Raw genomic sequence first — 24,355 nt, 5'->3', positions numbered from 1 at the left:
AAACGCACGTGGTCCAGAGCATCAAAAAGCAGACAGCCATAACATGCTCTGACATGGAGCGAATTCAAGTCTCTGTAATTGAAAAAGCCCGATCCTCTGAGTAGAGATCCATTGCTCTGTGAAGGCAAAGCAAACTAGCTAAGCATTAATGCCATGTTGAGCTTAGAAATGTGCAGTCAGAGATAAGATAATCAGAATTAGACTCATCTAAAACCCTTATATCTGTACAAAACAGAAAACTCAAGAGCCCTGTCTGTCAAGTGTGTCAAGATGAGTCCATGCCTACATAGAAGAGAGTCCATGTCTAGATAGGAGGGCTGCAAGGGCTGCGTACAAATCCGAGGAACACAGTGGACTTCTGTGGTGATACCTGCACCTCTCGATCTGTTATGATGCTCCACATACTATATTGTTTTTAGTATATTATACCAGACAACAAATGCATTCTGTCTAAAATAAATAAAATCAGAAAATCATTCATGAGAAAATGGGCTTGATTAGGGTTATCATCAGCACTGGCGCATTTCTCCGCTCAACTTTAATAAATGTACCCCTCCAGTTAACTTCGTCACGGAAATCTCCCCCCCACTTACGTACAGCTGGCTGCTACAAGCGCTCAAGAGGGGAGCTCGCGCATAAAAGACACACACGAACACACATCGTTTAGTTCTACACTAATTGCTGTGTGTGAAACTTGCAGCCAGCGCTTCCACATGTTTTCAACATCTGCGTGCGATGGATCTTCACAAGCGCGTGGAATTTGCCCCCACACCACCCTCTCGCTATAACTCGCTCCCGTATCCGACTCTAACCCGCAAGCAGATGGCGAGCTGTAAACAGTCGTACTCAATGAAATTTAAATTAATAAACACCAGTTCCAATCAGAATCCGGAAGAAAACAATGAAAGAGCTGCGCTGCATGTGGTGGCTGGTCTCAGACTGTTGAAACATCCTGCTTGGGGGCTCTGGGGAACTGCTATTAACTGTAGCTATTTTAAGATTTAAAGGTGTGTGTGTTGGTGCACGTGTGTGTTTGGGAGCTGCATTTGTAAGGTCAGAGGATCAGAGATCACAGGGAGCTCACAGACAGCAGCTGGGTCAAAAGGGTGTTACCGGAAAACCAAGTGTCAAAGACCTAAGGCCATACAGTGCACTGTTCTCACCTCCTTTCTGTTTCTCATTGATGACTTCTTCATTTCTTTATCCAGCTAATTGTCTTACCTTATCACGAGCTCGTTTATTTTCTTCAATCTGTCCAAAAACTGCATCGTCACACCTTCATCTCCTAAAAACTAACCTCTATCCCCCATCAGCACCTACTACAAAAAAGAGCCATGCTTCTGTTTTGACTCCACCCACAGCTGGAAGTGCTAGTTTGAGCCCTTGGGGGCTTAAAACAGTATAAACCAACTGATAGCTGGGAGTTTAGAATATGTGCGCCCAGGCTGCACTCTGTCTGGCCAGCAGAGCCAGACAGAGTGCAGCCTATGAGTGAATGCACTTGACCTTTAAAGGAGAAATATTAGACTTTTTGGCAACAGCCTCTCTCCCCTAACCCTCAACTGGTCATGGAAGATGACTGCCTCTCCCTAAGCTGGAAGTTTGTTTCTGCTGGAGGTTTCTGCCTGTTAAAAGGGAGTTTTTAAAGGACGCAGGATTTTGAGACTATCCCACTTCTTGGCCCTATACTCCGAAGTGAAGTGCAATCAGGATAAACAACATAAAGTTGGGTATCAATTTGCCAAGTTAACACAGGGCTTCCCCTGTGCGTTCCCATTAAAGGTGTGGTGTTGGGAACATTTAACCAATCTTAAACGTGTGTTTCACAGAAAATGATCCCTATGAGTGTAAATGGCCTGCATTTGTATAGCGCTTTTCTAGTCCCTAAGGACCCCAAAGCGCTTTACACTACATTCAGTCATTCACACACACATTCACACACTGGCGATGGCGAGCTACATTGTAGCCACAGCTGCCCTGGGGCGCACTGACAGAGGCGAGGCTGTCGAACACTGGCGCCACCGGGCTCTCTGACCACCACCAGTAGGCAAACATGGGGTTAGTATCTTGCCCAAGGATATTTGGCATGCAGCCAGGAGGCAGCCTGGGATCAAACCACCGACCTTTTGATTAGTGGCTGACCTGCTCTGCCACAGATGATGATAAAATGGTGATTAAAAATCTCTAAAGAACATTCTAGTAAAATTAGAGCATATGGAAACTTCAAACTGGATACATGTATTCAATTATAAATATTATAGATGTCGTATGACGATTAAACCTATCCGGTTGTTCAGTCTGACGTCACTAGCCGTGTCTGGGCCTAAACTCCGCTGCAGGTCCATATATCAAACGATCACTGTGGCATTACTGAGAGTTGAAAAACTGTCTAAAGTCTTTCATCTTTAATAAAATGATCAGCGTTCTGCTCTACCAAGTGTAACAATTGAGTTTAACATCCAGCCATCCATGAAAACGGAATTTATGACATTTAACGGAGTTAGAAGTTAGCAGGGAGTTAGCTCGCTAGCTTCTATCTAAATACAATATAGCATGTCCTGACTGCGGGGTTTTGGAAACAAATTAAAACGTACAGCTCTGTTATCACTTCCAGCATAAATGAAGACAGAAAACTAAACAGCAGTGACGTTTGTAGGGTTACCGAAGGGCTAGCTAGTATATAATGATGTGCTATGTGACCACTAGCGACACAGCTATGTTAGCATAATATAAACAAGCTAACTTTTTTTCCACTCGATAAAAGTTAACGTGAGTGTTCTCGGTGGTCAGGAACAAATGTAATCGCATGGCAGGATGCTGTAAAAGGACCAAACTTCAGCCAGGAGAACAACTGAGATAATCCATCCACAATACGAGGTTAGTCATTCATATACTGCTGCATGTGCTGGGCTGTAGTTACATCCTAAGGTTTTAAAAACTGAGCTTAAATAAATGATTAGCGGTAATAAAAGCCGAGGGAGGTCAACAGTGATCACTGACTGTTTTAGGAGCTTTTTGAGATCAAATAGAAGAAAATACATAACATTAAACATGTTAACAACACAAAAGCCATATTAAACGCAGACTACTTTAGACCCGGAAGTAGGATTCGTCGCGTCATCACTGAACAACCGGATTAAATATAAAAATGGAATTCAATAGGCTTAATCGTCATAGAAATTTAATATGAGGTCAGTAAGTACAATAGTGACTTGTTATAGGTTCCTCAGTTCCTCTAATCTGGAGCAGGTTAGGATTACAGAGTAAGTTGCCATGGAGATTTAATCTGATAAGAAATGAACCACTATCATAGTACAGAAAGCCCAGAGTTAACCCTTGAATTACATGGAAAAGACAAAATCCGGCTTTGTGGTATAGATCTCTGGAAGCAAACTGTGATATTTAATACTCCCAGTTAAGCATTACCTACCCAGTACACCTATCCAGTTGTGTTGATAAAGAAAAGAACTATCCAAATCAGGTAGTCAGATGTCAGACAGAGAACACTGATAACATCTAGTTAATTATCAATGTGAAAACAGGTCCAGTGTGGAATATTTTGCATACCAGCACGCTTTTTGCATGGCTGTACCAATGTGCTTCTGTTTTAAAGCAGGGTGAAATAAAAACAATGCCTGACTTCCTACGTAGACATTGTTCTTTTACATGAACGGATTATGTTTATAACCACAAGGAGCAGGTTGTGCCAAGTGCCTTTGTGATAACTGATGAAATTGTAAGGAAGATATTGTTGTACAGGGTTTTTTAATCTACCTTCAAATGATTTGAAAAAGAACATTCAGTATCAGCCTTCCTTTTTTTCCTCCCCCGAAACAAATGACTGACAATTAAAAGTTCCTCTGTGTCCCTGAAAACATGATTCATCTGTTACATATACATTGATACTGCTGTTCTTATGAGTTAATACAACATAGCATGCTTTTATGCCAGATAACTAAGACAGGACAAAAAACAGAATAGGCCTGTTAAATGACAAGATTTCTTATAAATAAAGTTTGTGTTTTCATTTATTGTCACCAAATTACACTGTGTGCATATCCCGCTATATAAAAAGACAAACTGAGTGCTTTAAAAACATTTACATGGCTTATTTAATATGCTTAAACTTGCTACGTTGTTGTTTGCTCTTCCTTACCCTTACCTAAAGTATGTATATAATATCACAGATAACAAACAGACAAAATAGGGACCTGCAGAAACCCTCTGATAACCCTATTATTAGGGATCAGTATTATTACTTTGTATTTATAAATCTACATCATTCTACACTCTTTCTGAATGGCAGCTAAGAAAATTCTATGACTGTTTTATATTTAATTTATGAATGATCAGTCATTATAACAATGACTGCAATAATCAGGTTACATAAATAAATAAATTTGGACAATCAAGAATTCCATTTGATAGGAAAAACAATTATTGGCCAACATACACAACGTATTCTAAATGTCAGCACTAGATTTCACCAAAACAAACGCCAAAGACGCCTATCTAATTTTTATATGTAGCACCAGATTTTATTTTTTAAATAAATCTGTTATATAGTCAACAAAATAGTGTTAATCCCTCATCACAATTGCTACACAGGTTTACACCCATTATCTTTTGCTTTTATGAAATTTTTGTTTTTCTCCTCCTTTCAAATTTTAAACAACCTCTAAATATAATTTAGAAGGAGATTATGTTGTGCTTTGTACAATATCAGTGTGGTGCATAGCTCAACTAAATCAGAATGTTTTAAGGCATGCAGTTTAGAACCCTCTGTAGAACCTGGGACCATTTCGTGGCCTTTGCGTTTTTTAATTCCACGCCATTTCCACTGTGTTTAATGGAGTATAGCCAAATTTTCAAACATGTATTTTTTTCCCATTTTATTTTAAAATTTCAGTCTGAGTTTTTTAAATGAGCTTAAATGGCTGAATAAAAGGCATACATCCACTATCGAACCTCGTGGCCGATTTGTGCCCCATTGAAACCCATTATAAACGCTATTTTTCACGCCAGAAAAATTACGGTCAAAGGAATTGTCAGGTTTCCAGCTTAGGTTTCGTTTTGGACTACAGGCCTTAGAGTTGTAATTTTTTTATTTGTCCACCGGGTGGCGCCCTTGCTCCACATGTGACGCCTGCTGGAACATACACATGTTCTCCAGCGGCCTGCTCGAGACAGATACCCGGAAAAGGCAGACTAATTTCCCGCGTACAGCAGCAGCTTGGCCCGCTGCTCGTTCCGGACCATTTTCTGACCTTAGGTTCGTTTGAGGGTGCATTAATTTTTTTTAATCAACAGGAAATGACGTATTTGTTTTCACGTGGTAGCGGAAGTGTGTGCTGCAGACACGGGAACCGAACCATATGCTCCGGCGCTGCGCGAAACACACCCGCGGCAGAGGCACTCCTCCCCGGGGGAGCAGGAGCAGCAGCGCCGCCTGGGGACATTTTTGGCTTCTGCAAAAAAAATTAAAACCGGATCGAAATTAATGTTCGTGCCAATCTTTTGTCCATCTAAAGGCCTAATTATAATAACAATAAAATATTACTTCAAATGTTTTTTTTTGAAAATATTTTATGTTTTATGTTTTTGGGGCAAAAAAAGCAGTGCGCTCATGTGACGAAACCGGGATATAAAGGGTTAAAATCCGCGAAATGTAATTAAAACTTGACATGAATATTTCAAGGAGAAGTAGGTCTAAAAGATTGGCTAATTTAAAGTGGAATAAAATATTAATATATAAATTTTTTATAGGACTTTTTGGGCGTGGTCGATAGTGTGCATTTTATGAAATGCGCTCCTGGAAAAAAAATAAAAGGCGATCGAAATGACTGTTGGTGCCAATCTTTAGTCCATCTAAAGGCCTAATTATAATAACAAACAAATATTACTTCAAATGTTTTTTTTGGAAAATATTTAGTTTTTTTGTTTTTTGGGGCTAAAAAAACAGGGCGCTCATGTAATAAAACTGGGATTTAAAGGGTTAAAACAATGAAAATATAATTAAAACTTGACATGGATATTTTAAGCAGAAGTAGTTTTAAAAGATTGACTAATTTAAAGTAGAAAAAAATATTGATATATAACATTTTTAGAGCACTTTTGGGGCGGGACCATTTTTTGGTCCCGAGGTTCACGAAAGGATGGGATTTTGAGGTCCTACCAAGGGTTTTAATGAATCTTGCACTCGCTTGTTCATAATAATCAGATTAGAGCAGAGCGATATGGCCAAAAATATTTAGCACGATATATATTTGAAAATTTGCGATAACGATATAACCGACGATATAATTGATGCGAGACAAAATACAACTCCACAACATTACTAGCGCAAAAAGACAACCTTCCATTTATTTTCACTTAAACAAGAAGCTGGTTTTTATGTACATTAAAGCTTTATAAAAATGTAACAGTGCAAATGCAAATTCCTTGCTGAAAGTTTAACCAAAAGGCATTTCCAGTAGAAATGGGCTGACATATCCTGAGCATAACCATGTATAATATCCACTGAAGTTAAAAAGAGGTGCTTTGCAACATTAAACTGCAGTGTGCAGTGCGTATTTTTCGGACCATAAGTTGCACGGGATTATAAGGCACATTAAGCGAAACAAAGCAGTCAGATAAATCAAACTTTATTAAACTCATTCTTCTTGCTTCCTCCACTTCTGTACCATTGATTTATTAATGAATGAATTCTGCTCTATTCCCATGTTGCTGCAGTATATTAATGACTAACCTTGTATTGTGGATGGATTATCTCAGTTGTTCTCCTGACTGAAGTTTGGTCCGTTTACAGCATCCTGCCATGTGATTGCATTTGTCTCTAACCATGAGGAACCTTCACGTTAACTTTTATAAGTGGAAAAGTGTTAGTGTTCGTCCTCCAGCTTCACTGTTTATGTTATGCTAACATAGCTGTGTCGCTAGCGATCACGTAGCACATCATTATATACCAGCAGCTAGCCCAACTTCAGTAACCCTACAAACGTCACTGCTGTTTAGTTTCCTGTCTTCATTTATGTTGGAAGTGATAGCAGAGCTGTACGTTTGAATTTTTTCAGAAATCTCTCAGTCAGAACATGCTATATCATGCTTAGGTAACTAGCGAAACTAGCGAGCTAACTTCCGCTAGCTTCCTGCTAACTTCTAACTCCGTTAAATGTAATAACTTTTGTTTTCATGGATGGCTGGAAGTTAAACTTCATAGTTTCACCTGGTTAAGCAGCAATGCTGATCGTTTTATTAAAGATGAAAGGATTGAGACAGTTTTTAACTCTCAGTGATGCTGCAGTGTTCGTTTGACCTGAAGCATACAGCGTTTAGGACCCAGATTACTCCCAGATTTAAGAGCATCTTAGTCCGACAAATACGACAATAACGACGGCCGCTTGCATGTTCTGCAAAAAAAATGTGCTTTGTCGTGTATCTGACGGACAAACACCAAACCAGTTCCACATCACTGAAGTTGCACCATTTTTACAAACCAATTCTGGTTCATCTGTTTCACTCAACAATCGGCCATGTGCGTATGAAAACAAAGGCACTGCGCATGCGCGTTTTACTCATATTCTATTGCGATATTTCATTTTCCTATCGTTGCCTAACATTATACCGGTATTACCCTAAATCAGATCCATTTATAATTCTTATACCGTTCCTTTGTAGTATATAAAACATTAATCCATGTTGCTACAGTTTAACTCCATGTGTGTTCTTGGGGGAACTACGAGCTATACTGGTTAGATGTTTTGTGAAGCTCTATTCTATACAAGTCATCTAATAGTATTCTCCTGGCAAATCAGTAGTTCAACAATGAAGGTTTACTATTCAGTTACTCAGACCAGATACAAATTTACCAATAAACCCAAAAGGGTTCTGCATTGTGTTTGTAGCCATTCTGTCTGTTTGTTCATGATGTTTAGAAATGTTAGGATTTTTCCCTTTTTTTCCCCCTTTACATTAATTCATAGAAAAACTTTGTATAAAAATATAAGAGTGATACATATACACTGTGCGCTTTTTGTGAGATTTTCCCAGAGACTAGCTCCTATTTATTTATTTCCATTTACTTTTAGACAGCCTTTACTCTTTATTTGGTTGTTCTGACTTTAGTGAGAGCAGCTCAAAAGCATTTCACCTCATCAGTTTGATTTGACTCTTTCCCAAATTCCACATTCATAAATGCAAATTCTCAAAGACAACGCTATACCACCTCATTTCTTGGAGGAAATTGAACTCTGCGTACCCACAATTTATTCTTAAACAATAAGGTTTTAAAAGCCATTATTATTTGTAACTTTTTCATTATGTTTATTTGACATCATTGTAACACACACACACACACTTCTTTGTCTATTGTATTACATTTGTATTTTAACCATTAATAAATCAATCAAAAAGAAGCTTCAACATTAGTATTCTGGACACTGCCAGGTTTTGTTTTTTTTAAATCAGAAGTTGGATGAAATTGTTGAGTACTAAAATTAGCCGCAACCGCTAGTTAGCATGTTGCATTTATAAACTCATATATTGACTAATTAGTGCCAAGTAACTAATAAACCACTTAAAACTGAAACAGAAACTTCTGGGATGATTTAAACTACACAGCAAGATATAATACTAACCTATTAACGATGATCCAAAAGGGACAAACAGCACAGACACGTTACAGAGGTCCAGTTTAATAACTTGTAGTGGATGATACCTAACGGACACATCAAGGCAGCCACACCCCTTACTCAATTGAATTAGTTAAGGTAGTTTAAAATGTTGTTGTTTTTTTTTTTGGGGGGGGGGGGGTTTAAATCACTGCACTCAGAGTTGTTGTGTGGAAGAGAAACTATGTATAGAGACCAAAACTGCATTTAGAACCATCTTTTAAATATATCCTTTATTTACAGGTATTTAAAGGTTATTATAATGTAGATGGACTCCTTTTTAGCGCCAACCTTGCTTGGCATCTAGAACAGTTTCCCCTTAAATACTAGTGGTAAAGCAAAAACATGATTTTATTTAAACAGCTTCACTGTGTGACCAAATATGGTGTTATAAAAGCGACAACAGTAAAACCAGCTGAAAGTTTTCCTGAAGTTTGACAGATCTATGGAACGACTTGAAACCAATCACTAATCGAGCCCCGGCTCGGACAGTCTCAGTCGTTGTGTCCTTGAGCAAGAACTTCACCCGTTACTTACTGGTGGTGGTCAGAGGGCCCGGTGGCGCCAGTGTCCGGCAGCCTCGCCTCTGTCAGTGCACCCCAGGGCAGCTGTGGCTACAATGTAGCTCGCCATCACCAGTGTGTGAATGAGTGGATGACTGAATGTAGTGTAAAGCGCTTTGGGGTCCTTAGGGACTAAGTCAAGCGCTATACAAATGCAGGCCATTTACCAAGGTTTAAATACAACAACAGCAGCAAAACTGTGCTCACTGTGCTAATGCACTGAAGGTTTAACTACAGGATCCTGTTATCAGTGTTTCAAGAAGTCTATACCCTCAGGGTTGGAAAATAGCCCCCGCAGAGATTGCAGAGTTCTTGTGTTATGACAGGAGGGGGAAAAAAGCAGAAGAGAGATAACACACACACACACACATACACGCACACAAACACACTCTGTCTCTTTCACTTCAGACCAATGAAAACTTGCAGAAAAAAAAGAAATAAATAAAATCACAGGCTGTCAGACTGTGTTTGCTCTGTTCTCTCTACCTGGATGACTATCTTGTCTCAGTCCACCCCGGCTCTCATCACGGCTGCTTCACAAATACATCGTTTTTCTGTTTTCCCCTCAACTAAAAGAAACTCAATTTTTAGACTTTAAACTAACTTTTAATTTTTTCTCAGATCTCAGGTCTTTTTAGTGGAATATCTCACTTCATGCTCAGTCTATGTAACAGAAGTCACGGGAGAGGCCCACCCAGGCACACGCTGTACCGCGACCACAGCTTTGAGCCATCAAACTTAATGGCTATTCTAAAGCATGTTTTGGTGAGCGAGATCTGTTTGCATCTGTTTCCTCACATGTACACAGAAACCATGATGTGTTGACGCTGAGCTGTGGGGACAGCGCTGGACTTTTGACCTATGGGATTTGTATTTACTCAGTGCGGGGATGATGGGGCGATAAAGAGGTGCTGCTCAGTCTCCTTGGAGAGGCTCTCGACACCAGGGAATAAAAGAGAATTATTTCAGCCTGCAAAAGTCACTGGTGCAGACACAAACGACGGTCACTTAGCTGTGATTGGGCACCAAGGTCCATCCCTAAGTCAACACGCAAACGCACATCAAAGAAACATGAAATCATCCTTGAATTTAATACTAACACCTCAATGAGGAATGTAGAGCCTCAGCTTTCTGTCAGCTTTGTGCAACCAGCTGATGGATAAATTACAAGTACTGATGCACAAAGCATCCAGCGGCGGAACAGCTGACTACTTCTTATCTACAAGGAAAATAGATCCACATCCAACAACATGCAAGTGATATGAAGAAAGAGAGCAGCTTTGGTTTGTGTTTAGCTTGGCGCATTCGTGCCTTTGTGTGCAGCTTGTTATGGAAAAGCACAGGAGAGGGATGGAGGAGGAGGAGAAGTGGGGCAAAGAAGGAGGAAGTTTGTGTTTGTGCAGAGGGCGACTCAGCTGCAGCATTCCTGTAAGTGCTGGCTGATATCCTACTAACTTCAATAACATCCACTAGTGCACTAGCACTCACACAGATATGGAGCGAGTGTCCCATGCTGACCCGACAAATTACAGGGAAAACCCAAACCTTTGAGTCCCTGTAGTGAGGGGAATCTGTGGAGCTCTTTTCCTGACATGATTGGGTCAGCTTGAAGGAAAGGGTCACTGCAAATCAATACAGAGTTGCTCTGAGTGTGAGAAAACACTTGTATCCTGACGGGAATTGCATCTTCCACTATCACCGAATGGTTTGAAGGGTTTGAAGACTATATCAATTATATTCGCTAACTTTAACAGTCACCAGACTTCAGGCGAACTGAACTTCTATGGGAGTTATCAGACTTGTGGAAGACAAGTTTCCCCCCTTAAGATTCTTGGAGACTTGAGGGGTCAAAGTCAAGATGCCCTGGAGCTCTTTCAGAGTCAAGCGATGGTGCACCATATTAACTAAGGTGCTCACGCAGTCCTCTGTGCAAGCCTTTAAAATGTTTTCCTCTGAGGAATACAAACTGCACACGGTGAACTCAAACTCCAGCCTCCTGGCTTCACAATATTTGTTCTCAATCTTTGTGTTTTGTCGATCGCATTATTACAGACAAGTCCCAACAATACAAACCACAATATGCGCTACAGTGCTTTCAGTGTCGTTGTATTTTGATTATTCTTTTTGTCTGTTTTTTAACTTTGTGTTTAAACATCACTCTGCATTTAATCATTACTTAGCTATCTTCCACACTGAGCCTTTTGTCTCACCTCTGTGCCCTAAACCCCCACTCGGTAGTGCTGTGGGATACTGCAGATTTTATCTATCAAATACCCATTAAATACAGGGCCAGTGTTGCCGATACCAAAACCGATACTGGTGTTTTTAACCTATAATGGTGGCTGTAGGAGAGAGCAGTATGTCATGATTTATGAGAAGAATCATCATTAATTTGCACATTTTTGACCACTAAATATCAGTGATTTTTACTTTCCCCAATAATTAGTTAATACAACAAAACACACATTTCAGCTTTTCATGTATTTTGAATGTTTTTTTGAGACCTGGAATATAAACACGCCTGTCTCTAAAGCCCTTTGGGTCAGCTTCTGTTGTTTAAATGTGCTAATGCCTCCACCTCTACCAGCCGATCACTGCAGACGGCTCCCCCCCCCTGAACCTGGTTCTGCTTTTTTGTTCCCACTGTCATCAAGCGCTTCTCACAGGAGGTTGTTTAATTTACAGTTTCTATGTTGTATGATTGTAAAGCACCTTGAGGCAGCTGCTGGTGTAATTTGGCGCTATATACTGTAAATAAAACTGAATTCTGTTAATTTAAGGATGACGATGGCTAAAATGCACCAACTGATATCATTAACGTCCCATTTTCACAATTTCCACTGTCAACTGTGTTTCTGTGTTCTTGCACATACCATAAGAAAATAACCATTTTCAGTGACACATACAGTCCGCTGCATGTTGACAGGCAATAATCTTCTATATTTCTGCAGCTATTTCGCAAAAACTACTCCTGCCTTGTAATCTGAGTTGATATCTATGGATTTGGGGGGCGGGGGGGAATTTGCTTGCACCTGTCAGGCTGTTAGTGGAGTCTTTTTTTGGGTGCTCAGAAACACTGCATCGTCTGGCCCATCTCCATGACTCACCGGGCTGGTGGGTGGGTTGGGGGGTAAACAAGGACACAGACTTCAGTAAAGATCTGAGAGTAATCCTGGGTTAAACACTGCGTTGATGCAGAGAGGTTCTGATGGCTCCACTTTACTGCCACACTGCTATATTAGCTGTCTCTCCGTTTCACGTCTCTGCTTTCTATTATATGATCGTTGAGGCAAAGCGATAACATTATCACTCATCCTTTTAATACAGAACTGGCAAAGTCAGTGGGAAATACTTTTTTCTCCACGCAAACTTGATCCCACATATTCTCCAGCCTCTCGACCTGATTGTACGCATCTGCGGAGAATGAAGTCAAAAATACCGAAAGAATCATGTTGCCTGTGTTGATTAGTGAAGTCTTTACTAAAACATGACTTTAATCACAGAGAGGAGGCTCGGGAGCAAGCTGCAGAGACAGATCAAAGGGCTAATCTGTTTTAGAGAAAACAGCAAAGTGATTCCTTTGGCATTGAAGTTGAGGCTGAACCTGGCACCACTTAGCTCTAATACCCTCTTTTTTACCCCCCTCTCTCTCTGACATGTTAAAATTTAAAGCAGCTGAACACTCAGGGACAGAAAGCCAGAATGCGGACTTATTTGACTTCCTGAGTTTCAGTGGGAATGTGACGTGGGAGTGAGAAACTGAGTCACCACGGCTGTCTGAATTGTTGTCAACGCATTTCCCCATCTATAAGCCCGAACTCGGTCCTCACTTCCCATCAGTAGATATCAGCGCGAACAAACACAAGCACTCGCACACAGCATAAACAACCTGACATAAATTAAACGTGACGCAGTAGCACGGATCAAAAGTGTTTCTCGGTAATGACCCATTGAGAATATGATTACGAGCAATAGCTGTCAGTGGTAATGCATTATTGAGTTGTTATTGAGCAATTCAAACACTTTCTTGCAGACTGTCGGCAGCAGCGCTTTCTGTGCTGTTGTGCTATTTGATGCAGTTGTTACTTGTGTGACTGCACTGAATATTAGTGGTGCAACGGATAAAAAAATCTGATGGTTCGGATCGGATCACGGTTTTAAGTCATGGATCGGATCAATTTTCGGATCAGCAAAAAAAGACAAAAATGTAACATTTACTTATTCACTTATTGAAGTATTTTTTGCCTGTTAAAAACATTCAACTCAAGACTCATTCCACGCAATTATTAAAAAAAAAATTATGGTTCAATATAGGGCAGTGCAGGGCTTTGTATCTACCACTCAATTCAATTTTATTTATAAAGCGCCAAATCACAAAAACAGTCGCCTCAAGGCGCTTTATATTGTAAGGTAGACCCTACAATAATACATACCGCTCATTATATCGCACTCCACTGTGATATAATGAGCTGTCACGTAGCTTTCCGTTTCCCTGGAGGTCCACTCATTTGTAGTAGTTAGGGCAACAGAAGATGCCTAGGACAGTTCAGCCTCAACTTCAATTTTTTCCTGCTCATACATGCTTGGAACGATCTTGCCACTAAAGTAGACACAACGGGATATCATAGCATGGCTCAAGCACATTCATCATAGTTTAAACCCCTTGTTTTGCACAACGGAATACGGCCTCCCGTCTGCAGCTAAACACCCCAGTAGCTTTTGTAATAGCTTTAGCCCGGTCGGACTGGGCAGCAAAGGGCTGCTTAAATACCGAAAACTCCTCTGCTCCTCCACTTGGACAGACCTTCGCTTGACAGACTGACCACGCGCACCATACACATACTTTTTTCCCTTCTTTTTCGAATCTTCGGATCACGTGCGTGCCGAACCGTGGCGTGGGATCGGTTCGGATTACGGATCAACCGTGATCCGTTGCACCACTACTGAATATGGTTAGGACTCTCAATGGACCAGTCACTAACCTGTCTGTGTACCTGCAGTCTTTTAGCTCATGCTATGCGCATGTTTTACTGGAGTTTACAGTACTCTCTCTTCTTACATTCAGATTATACATAATAAAACCCTCTGCGTCGACCATCTAGCTAAGTCAATTTTCCCCTTCACAAGTCCTACTAAACTTTTTCAGTAGCATTTCTTTTTTAATTTTCCTCTCCTTTGTTCTCTCCTGCAGTTCTGCCTTACTTTAAGGAACTGCAAAACTTGCTGTTGTGCATCCATACAGTCCACTGAGTGGTCACAGGTCATATTAAACTGTTTAATTTTATTATAAAGCCATTATCTGATTAGTGCAGTGAAGCATAAGATTAAATGCAGGAGGGAATGGCTAACACTCACTTATTAGCTCATGTTTGTATCTCCACAAAGTCTTGCCATTATTGTAATGCTGCCTGAAAGGCAGTGGAGACACCCTTAACCTTCAACTTTACTTCCCAATTTAAAGACTGGCTTTTAGATCACCTCATCTAATGTTTTACAAGAAGCTGAAACAGAATAAATTTGCTATTTCCAGTAGGGTCTGGGGAAGGAAATAGACCATATATAAAATACTGCCTTAGTATCCAGGTCTGAATAGTGAATGATCCTTACTAATGGCCAACAGGGGGCGACTCCTCATGGTTGCAAAACATATGAAAGATTATAAAAAGGTCTGTCAGAAAATGACAACACTCCCTATTTGATTTATGGCCTTATTAGTGTTGCAGTGTAGAAAATGTTCACCACTAGATATCAGTAGATTACGGATTTCTTTCTGTAGAGTTCTATTTTCTTATCTCTGATAAATTGAGTCCATAAATATAGATATGGTGGCAAAAACATTACATTTAGACCGTAGCTCATAACGGCTGTGGCCGGCATCTTTCTGCTAGTGTTTACAGTGGATCCAGATCTGCCCCACAATTTTTCCCCCCCATCTACAGAAGGCTGTCAGTCCACAGTTTACCTCAGCTGTCAATGCCGGGCGAGAATTCAGTATTCAAATATGGTGGGTTAACATGGCGGCTCCCACAAACCGCAAACTCACTCCAAATCTATTAATGCACGCACATCTATTAATAGACGCACAGGACGTGCGTCTATTAATAGATGTGTGTAACTGTGTCTATTTATGAGTACAATATCCTTTTTCCATTAAATGCCCTCAAAAAATTACTGACTGTACCTTCAAGCATTTTCCTGAGTATATAAGCTCCTGAGTTAAATGTCTATGTAATATAACATGATTTTGTTTCATTTGATAGAGCAGATTTACAATACTGTTACCTTGGTTACACTGTAGCTGACCTTTGAGCATACAGTGTCATCGTTTTCTCATTCAGATCCACCTCTTACTTGTCACATCCATCACAAAATAAACCCAAAAAAACCAAGATGATAACTGCACTTCAATCCACAAACCAATTTGGCTGACATACAAGGCAAAAATACAAATCTCTTTTACACTCTGTGGAGCAGGATGAAGGTTAGGGAAGTTAAAACTACTCAAACTAATTTAAAACACTAAGATTTCTCAGATGAAAGGAAAATCAAGGTAATCTAGAAGGACTGGGAGAAAAGAATCACTTCCTGTGGTGTTCAGGTGATGTTTTGCCAACTTTAAAAGTCAGGGAGAAAAAAAATATGCAAGAGCAGACTGAGATCAATGGACAAAAAAAAAAAAAAAAGTCAAGTCATTTCTATCTCAGAGTAACTGGCAGATTTGGGGGGAGAGAAAGATCCAAACTTTCCAAAAACACTCTTTAGGTAAGTCTGATATCTGTTGTCAGATTTGTACCTGAAAGATCTACTAATGACAGCTCAACTTTGCTGTTAGAAATGTGTCAATATGGGAGGATATCGTTTTCAAAGGCCCAATTTTGTTCCACCGAACAAAAACATCTCTCTGAGGAGGCTGAAAAAGTTCAGTAGAGTTACCTTTAACTTTTTTTAAAGCTGTTGTGTAATGCAAAGACTCTTTGTCTGACACAGAGGCGATAAATGAAGGATTCTGTTGTGAAAAACAGTCAGTACTCCAATCAGGGGACAATTCAGATGCAAGTTACATGATTGCAGGGGGGGGGGGGCCTCCAAAACACGCAAGTCAGAACAGGCTGCGCCGCTCTCCCTTTTACAGACGAGCGATAATTTTGTATGTAAATGTCGCCAGCCCTGGCAGAGCAGAGGAAACAGATCCAGAGTGATTCTGAGGGTGAACCTTCCTGAAATTTTCCATTCACAGATAACAATGCACAGACAAGCACACGCTCAGAAAACAATAACACATGAGCTCATGCGGCTGCCATCTGATCGGTGCCACTGACTGTGCAATAGACAGGAGAGGCTACAGCACCTTCCTCAAGATATGGTGTGAGCAAAACTTTATTGTTCCATGCTTTGCTGCTGCGCTTCACATGTGAGACACATCTCAACAATAGCGTCTCATCTTGCTTCAGGCACACTAAAGTGTTTACCAGAGAGACCTCTTATTTATTTCTTCTCTCCCCACAGATCTCATTACAGCAAATTAAAGAAAATCTACTATGTGGTTGTAGTACTATTTGTTCTATGGTAATGCAGTCATTCTGGATGAGACGAGAGAATGTACGGCTAATCTAGACGTGACTGACAAAGCTAAAGTACTTACTAGTTGCAAAGACAGTGCAAAAAGAACCAAAAATAAGTGCAGCCACCCAAGTAAGAAGGCAACCGTCCACTTTCTGCAGTAAACCTTCCATAACTGTAAGGAATAAAAAAAATTGAATCTGATTTCACCAAGATAGATTTGATTTCTCTGCCGTAACATACATGTGCATAACAAAGAGTTACTTTGTTTTTAACCACACTAATGCTGTGAAATAGCTGCAAGACTGCCAAAGCCAAAACTTGCTCATTTAAACTTTTGAACCATCTGGAGCAACAATAGCACTGATTCAGGCTCCCGTTTTTGGCTGCATGAAAATAAAAGTGTTACATTTGTGCTAAAAAGGAAAAACGATGTTATTCTATTAGTAAAGGCTCGAGCCTCTCTGGAGAATTAGGTGAGATATAGCTTGGCTTTAATTCTGTTTGCACCACTGCAAATACACAAGATCCTCACTCACAAGCAGTGAAGGCTCAGATGTCTAGTTGCACTATTTGCATACCTGCACAACCTGACATCACAAAGACTTGGTACTAGAAGGGTGGCGGTTTAAAGGCCGGTTAATATGAGTCAGGTGACGTATAGAAAAGTTCAGGGCTACAGTGCTCTGCAGTGTGTGAAAGCAGCTTCATACTCTGCTTCCAAAGAGTCGAAGTGAACTAAACAATGGGCTGAATTCATTGCAGAAGTACGCTGTGTATTATATTCTAGCTCAATAGAATATAATACACCACCTTTCATTTGAGGAATGAAAGTATTTCCTTTTTGGTTTAACACAAGGTGGACAACAAGTAGCTTCTGAAGCAGTCTGCTAACACGGTGCAGCAAAAATACTGAAATATGTGCACCTGGTTACACTGCATGTAAACATGTAGCTGATTTTACATGTCATCAAATTTAATTAGCTATTTTATTTTTACTTCATCTCACAAGCTACATACGTACATGCAGCGACCACTTCATTAGGTACACTTCCTAGTACTGGCTTTGAACTACTTTTTGCCTTCAGAACATCCTGAATTCTTTGTGGCATAAATCCAACAAAGAGCTGGAAACATTCACATGATAGCATCACACAGTTGATGCAAATTTGTCAGCTGCACATTCGTGATGCACATCCTGTTGGACCGCATCCTAAAGGTGCACTGCTGGATTGAGGTCTGGTGACTATGGAGGCCATTTGAGTGCAGTGAACTCACTGTAAATCTCAAGAAACCAGTTTGAGATGATTTAAGCTTTGTGACATGGTGTGTTTTCCTGCTGGAAGCAGCCATCAGAAGATTCAATTCAATTCCTACAGCACCAAATCACAACAACAGTCACCCTGCAATAATTCAGAGAAAACCCCAACAATCAGACGACTAAGCACTTGGCGACAGTGGGACGGAAAAAGAAAATTGCGCCTAACCTCTATTGTCCAACTGTGGTGACCCCGTGCAAACTGTAACATAATTTGAAAATGCCGAAAACTGCTTGGTTTAAACTTCAGCAATCCCCCTTGATCACGTCTGCACACGTAAATGCACTTGTTGTTTCCCTACGATTGGTTTATCAGCTATTTGCACTTGCAAGCAACTGAACAGGTGCAGCCAACGAAGTGGCCGGTGAGCATATGTTGTTCTTCTTACTGCATATGCATCTTATTTAACCCTACAAGCTAATGAAAGCTCTTTTTTTCCCAAATGAAACAGAAGTGGGAATGTAACTTCAGTACTGCTGACTTTACCCGTCTGTGTGTCACCGTAACAATCTGCAGCCTGTGTGTAAAAGTTTTTTGTGCAAGGAGCTTGCACTTAGCCACAGAGATCAAGGCAAAGCGTGTTTTCGTGTGCCTTTGTACTTAAACTCGATGCACGTCTGCATGCATGCGTGTGCGCGATCTCTTTGGAGGAGTGAATGACACAGAGTGGAGACTTCAAAGCATCTCTTTCATCAGCTGGAGCGAAGACATACAAAGCAGGCACCTACACACTGCATTTGTCTCGCTCTCACGCTCAGGTCCAGCTTTGTCCGTCTCTTACTATAGAAGAGATGGAGCACAAACAGCATTAAGTCTCAGTGAGCGAGAGCCACATGTTTTCCTGAACTATCCTCACTTTAGAAACTTCTGCATCACATCCACTGCAGAGTAAATCACTTAGTAATCATAGTTTTCTTCTTCATATCCTGGTTGGCACCTTACTTCAGCTCACTTAGAAGGAAAAAAATCAATAGGTTGAAGATTTCAGAGATAATTCTTTCCTATTCATTCAAGTAATGTTAGCAAAGCCTTGGGGGCAGACTTCTCACTAGAACCTTGCAGTTCGAACACTGCAAGCACTATGTACAGTGATCCAGAGAAGCAGCAAAGTGAACAAACACACTGCTGGAGGGCACAGAGTGGCAAAAAATAAATAAAGACAAAGTAGTTATGCAGTGCAGAAAAACTAACAGACTTCAAGCTTTTTCTTGGTTGCTAATAAGAAAAAACACACATGTGGGCAGAGTGCCCAAACAGGGTGGAATTCATCAGGTTCGCGATGAACTGCAAGCTTCCCAGCTTTGATGGTGAAATGTGAGAGCAGCATCACTTTGCGAATAGTTCCGCCAAACTGTCAACTGACAAACTCAAACTTCTTCTTAGGAACACACAAACATGAGCGGCAGCACACAGCTTGTTGTTGCCAGGACTAAAAATAATGCTACCAGAAGAGAAGTTCTCCTATGAGCGATGCAGAAGAGATGTCAAAAATTAGAAAAGAGGAAATGCCACGGATTATATGAGTATTAATGCCCTGCCAGCGAGTTTTTATCTAAACTAACATTGTGTACATGAGGTTGAAACTGCTGCATGGTGAGCTTTTTTTCTTTTTTAGCAGTTGTAGTATTTATTACCCCTGCTGGCAGACGGCCTGCTGCGGCTGCGTGACCGGCTCCGCTGACGCTGCAGTCGGGATTTGCCCAGGAATCTGTAGTAGTATGAGGGTCTCCCAGATCCCTTCCTTGTAACTCCAGCCATGGTGTGATTTCCCACTCCGAATCCGACACAAAAAATATGAACAGCACTAAAATCCAAGTCCTCCTGAGGTGCTACTGGCGCAGAAAAATGTGAGGAGAGGTTTTCATGGATCACAACTCAAATTTATGGCAAAATTTCACTCAGGAGTCCTCTTGGAGAGATTCACATCTACTCAAGTCCTCATTGGTAGTGTCAGAACAAAATCCCCACCACTGTGAAACCATTTCCCTCTGAAGAAAGAGAACATTAATCCATCGAACATTTACTTCAGCTCCAATACTTGTGTCTTGTCCCACAAGCTCAGGTTACTGCTCTGAACCTCTGAGCACTCCCCCTCCTCAAAGTTTCCCACACAGAGATCCCAAAGGCATGATGTCCGGAATAGTGTGAGCGTGTATCCTGAATGACAGGAAAGCTGTTCCTGCTCCCAGTGCAAGAGTGCACTAAAGGAATTTTAGAGACAGTCACAAAGCCAGTTCTTCACATTCAAACAGGAGCGAAGGAGAATTTGTCACACAGCTTTACACAGTCAAAACAACTGTCCTCACCCCCTGAAACTCAAATCCTGTGAGTGTAGAGAAGACAACATGCTATGTGGCTGAGAACAACAGGGGGAAAAAGTTTGGGATGCCTAGAAAACAGGCAAAGCCTTCAGTGGAATGGAGTTAACAAGCCAGCTATCAGATCACAGCAGGTTTCAGTTCCCTCCCACAATCAAACTAAAGCTGCTGTAGACACACACACAAGACAAACTCTGGAGCAGGAAGCAACACTTGCTAATAAAACGTCACAACCTTTGACATTCAGTGGCTCCGGATCCAGTTTTTTCAGTCATGTTCCAGGTTTTACACTTCAGCCACTAATTTGCCTCCTCAGGCAAAAAAAGCATGCCTGGGAGTGACAGCCTATCAGAAGCAAATGTAAATAAGCTATAAAGAGTGATAAACCAGCCAATCACTGCATGCTATGAAGAAGACGGCCCATAGTCCACATCTAAATACAATGGAACAAATGCAGACATGTGTGCACATTAGGGCTTAGTTATGGAAGTGCTTTTAGCTTCTTCCTGACTTCACATAATGCTAATTCATACAAAAAAAAAAACTTGCTCCAGAGCTGGATTTTCTGGAGAAGCCAGTCCTGAAAGCTGATTTACTTCAAATAACTGTTAGTTGCTGAGACACCCCTTGAAAATAAGTATTTTTGTTGAATACCTTACAGAGCTCTTGAGATCTTGGCGTGACTCCAAAAACGTAGATGATGTAATGTGTTTAAATAAAACAGGTTTCACCTGTCACTTCACAGGAAATTTCTAATACTCATTTTCTGATGTTGGGTACGGTTTCTAAGCAGATCTAACTGCGTGCTTGTTAAAATATGTTTAAAAGAGACTACAGTGAGTCCCAGCAAAGTCCACTGATTTCTCCTCTAGCCCCTTTAAGGCTGTCACGTTGTGAAGCACAGCACAGTTTCCAGCACTCCTATTCCAGTCATGTTTTGCCCAGTTGGACTTCCATCTCATCCTCTTTGTCAAAACAGCCACCCAGCAACCTGAATTTTATTTGGGTGAGTCAATGGGAGCAAACAGGTTGGGTGATGAGCAAAGACTGCACTGGTGTGGGCAAAAAAAAAAAAACTCCCTGGGACATGGCCACGGTGTAGATAGTCTGTGGTAAACGTCCTGCCTGCAAGCCCATACTCGGGTTTATATGCCATGATTTCTTCCACTAAAGACTGCTGCTTGGAGTCTGTCTCTAAGCTGGGAATCAGACTTTTGTCCCCAGTTATGATCCTGTGAATGACAGCTGGGTTACTTTGACAAATCTATGGTTAAACTGCATTGATTTTCAAGTCGTCAGAGCAAGCTGAAGTAGCGGGAACGTGGATAAAGCTCAGCTGATATAGGATTTTTAAGAACAATACAGATACTGATATGTGTGAATTTTAAAATCCAATATTCTAATATATTGGCTAATATTTTTTTTCAGACGCACAAAACATAAACAGATTTCATTGTTTATTTGCTTGTTTATACACTTGCGCTGTCATTTTAACTGTCGATATCTATTTGATCAGCTGACTTTCAAGAGGAATAGTGGCCGAATTCCCAAACTTTTTCACTGTAGCCATGTAATTACAAATTGAAGGCAGAACCCCCCCAAAAATAAATAAATAAATAATAAAATTCAGCTCCACTCATGTAAAACAGCTATTAGATCCAGCTGGAAACTGACTAAAAAGTCACAAGTTAAGTTAAACTTATTACCAAAAAAGACACTTATAAAAATCAAGATATCTAATCAGAAACACACAATCATAAACAGCTCAAAAAAGGTCAATTTTATACATTCTTGTAATCAAAGTCTGCCATGGTTTCCAAGATGAACAGATTTCTGTGTTGATTGTACCTAATCAAAGTCTTCCTCTCTTTTTCTCTCATACTCGCGCTCTGCAATACATTTCCTTCCTTCAGTGGCTGCTCAATTGTTCACTGTGATGCTGCTTGTTGCTAGTGAGAGCAGTGGGGACCATAACACTGCATGCTGTGAAGAGTTTTTGTCATTACCCCAGTCCATAAACTCCCATCGACACAATATAGCAGTGTGTGTTTGTGCCTGTATGTCTTATAACATAGAGTAGGCATTCCCGAGGTCCCACAGAGCGTATTTAGCAAGCATACATCACTCAGTATCAAGCCAGAGCCTCCTGCTGCAAAGCAGGAGAAATGCATTGCCTCCAGGTTTTGCATTGCTGCCACTGAGCTCATGAAAAACAAAAACCCCTGAAGAGTGTACATATTTTCTGTACTTTTAAAGGTGAAAGCAGCAATAAACACACAACACGCAAAGTCTTAAAAACCTAGTCTGTAAGGTTACTGAACTCATATGGCAGTTGAGTGTTATTCATACACACAAAAGCGGCGCGTGTAAGGCCGGACCGCTTTCTTTTTTATTTGAAAGCAGATTGATCTTGCCAGCATGATAGTCGCTGTGGGAATAGCTACCTACAATGAGTTCTTGTTTGACCAGCCAGGAGTTTATAGACAGCCAGTCCAGGGTCAGGAAGAGTTCGTGTACAGCTGGTGGCTCCCCTCTGCCTCGATGACAAACACACCAGTGGGCAGTCAAAGGGCCAAAAGAAAGAAAGGCCAAGAAAAAAGTAAAGTAAACCACAGGCTTTCATTTTATTGTGTATGCTGGCTAAAAACATTTGCATTATAAAAGGACCAAATAAGCTTTCGCAGGTACTAATGAATATGGCAAACATTGCAAGAATTCAAATTGCTTTTCAAAATAAGACCTCCAGAACAAAATGCTAATAAATCTGAGAATAACAGCTTAAAAAAAACAATCAAAGGAGAGTTCAGGATATGTGCAAGGTTTACTTTTTTTTGTTAATGATCACATAGCTCCTCTTAAGTTCCTGACATGACGTTCAGGTATTCTATCAGACTGAGAGCTGGACTTTGACTGATGCACTGCAACACCTTGGTTCTTTCCTTTTCAAGTCATTCTGATATGCTTGAGATTGCATGTGCTTTAGCATGACCCAATTTTAGCCAGCTGTTAGCTGCCAGATAGATGGCCTCATATTTGACTCTCGAATTATATACAGAGGCAATACAGAGGTCAGGTCAATGACCATGAGGTGCCCAACTCATCACTTCTCCTCCACCGTGCTTAACCACTGTTATGAGGTGAAATGTGGTGCCGTACATTTTGTCCAAACATCTCCACCTTGGTTTTATCTGTCCAAATAATATCGTTCCTGACGTCTTGTGGTACATTCAGATGTAACTTTGCCATGCTATTTTTAGACAGGGGAGGCTTTCCAAACAATCCACACTGGTTCAGTCTTTTTCTAATTTTACTGTCATGAAATTTAACTGTAGCTCTTGGGTCACTCCTTGTGGCGTTGTATGGACGCATTCCTGCACCAGATCAGTGCTCTTATAGAGGTGGTGAAGTAAATTTGATCAGTAGCACCTGGCTGTTGCTTACCCGTTTAAATCTTTTAAAAGCTGAAAAGGTGTACTTAGTTTTTGATAAGACTGGTCTTCATAGGTCTAGAGGACATCTGAGGTCTTATAAAAAAAACAAACAATAATCAACATATTTTCAAGTTGTGATGAATTTTCTTCCAATTACCCTACGAAAACTAAAATCTGCAGTGCAGTTTATTGGAAGTTTTCGATTACTTGGGGCTAGGTGTTAGTTGGTTTTGGTCATTCTAGCTCACAGTAACATGAAATCTAAAAACTGCCTGCTCTATTTACCTTACTTGAACATTCAAATATGCACTATAGAGATAATACAGATGTGCAAGTTTCTTTACAATCTTTTTGACAGCCTTTCCTCAAACCCAAGAATCACTAGGAGTTATTTAAGTGACTATTTTCCAGTCAGTCAGCCATGTGAATTGATTATTCTCAAGAGCAGCAGAGTGGAAAAGGCTTTTTAAATAAAAAAAAGTCCTGCAGTGTACA

At 40.6% G+C, this 24,355-nt stretch overlaps 1 protein-coding gene across 7 annotated transcripts in view; it reads right to left on the bottom strand.

The window, feature by feature from the left end:
• Positions 1-24,355, bottom strand: part of dab2ipb (DAB2 interacting protein b) — a 175,537-nt gene that overhangs the window by 118,422 nt on the left and 32,760 nt on the right. For 2 of the 7 annotated variants that reach the window (XM_085414282.1, XM_085414283.1), the window contains exon 1: positions 19,746-20,455. The exons of 4 other annotated variants lie outside the window; for them this stretch is intronic. In XM_085414282.1, coding sequence (XP_085270408.1) covers positions 19,746-19,869 — 124 coding nt within the window. In that variant the 5' untranslated portion in view covers positions 19,870-20,455. Of the gene's footprint in view, positions 1-19,745; positions 20,457-24,355 lie in introns of those variants that run through there. One more of the 7 variants, XM_085414286.1, reaches the window with a different exon arrangement.

This window comes from Rhamphochromis longiceps, linkage group LG7 (assembly GCF_057381845.1).
Source record: "Rhamphochromis longiceps isolate RC_006_pf linkage group LG7, R_longiceps_female_GT1.1, whole genome shotgun sequence".
NCBI classification, from domain to species: domain Eukaryota; kingdom Metazoa; phylum Chordata; class Actinopteri; order Cichliformes; family Cichlidae; genus Rhamphochromis; species Rhamphochromis longiceps.
This window is presented reverse-complemented; position numbering and strand designations above follow the sequence as displayed.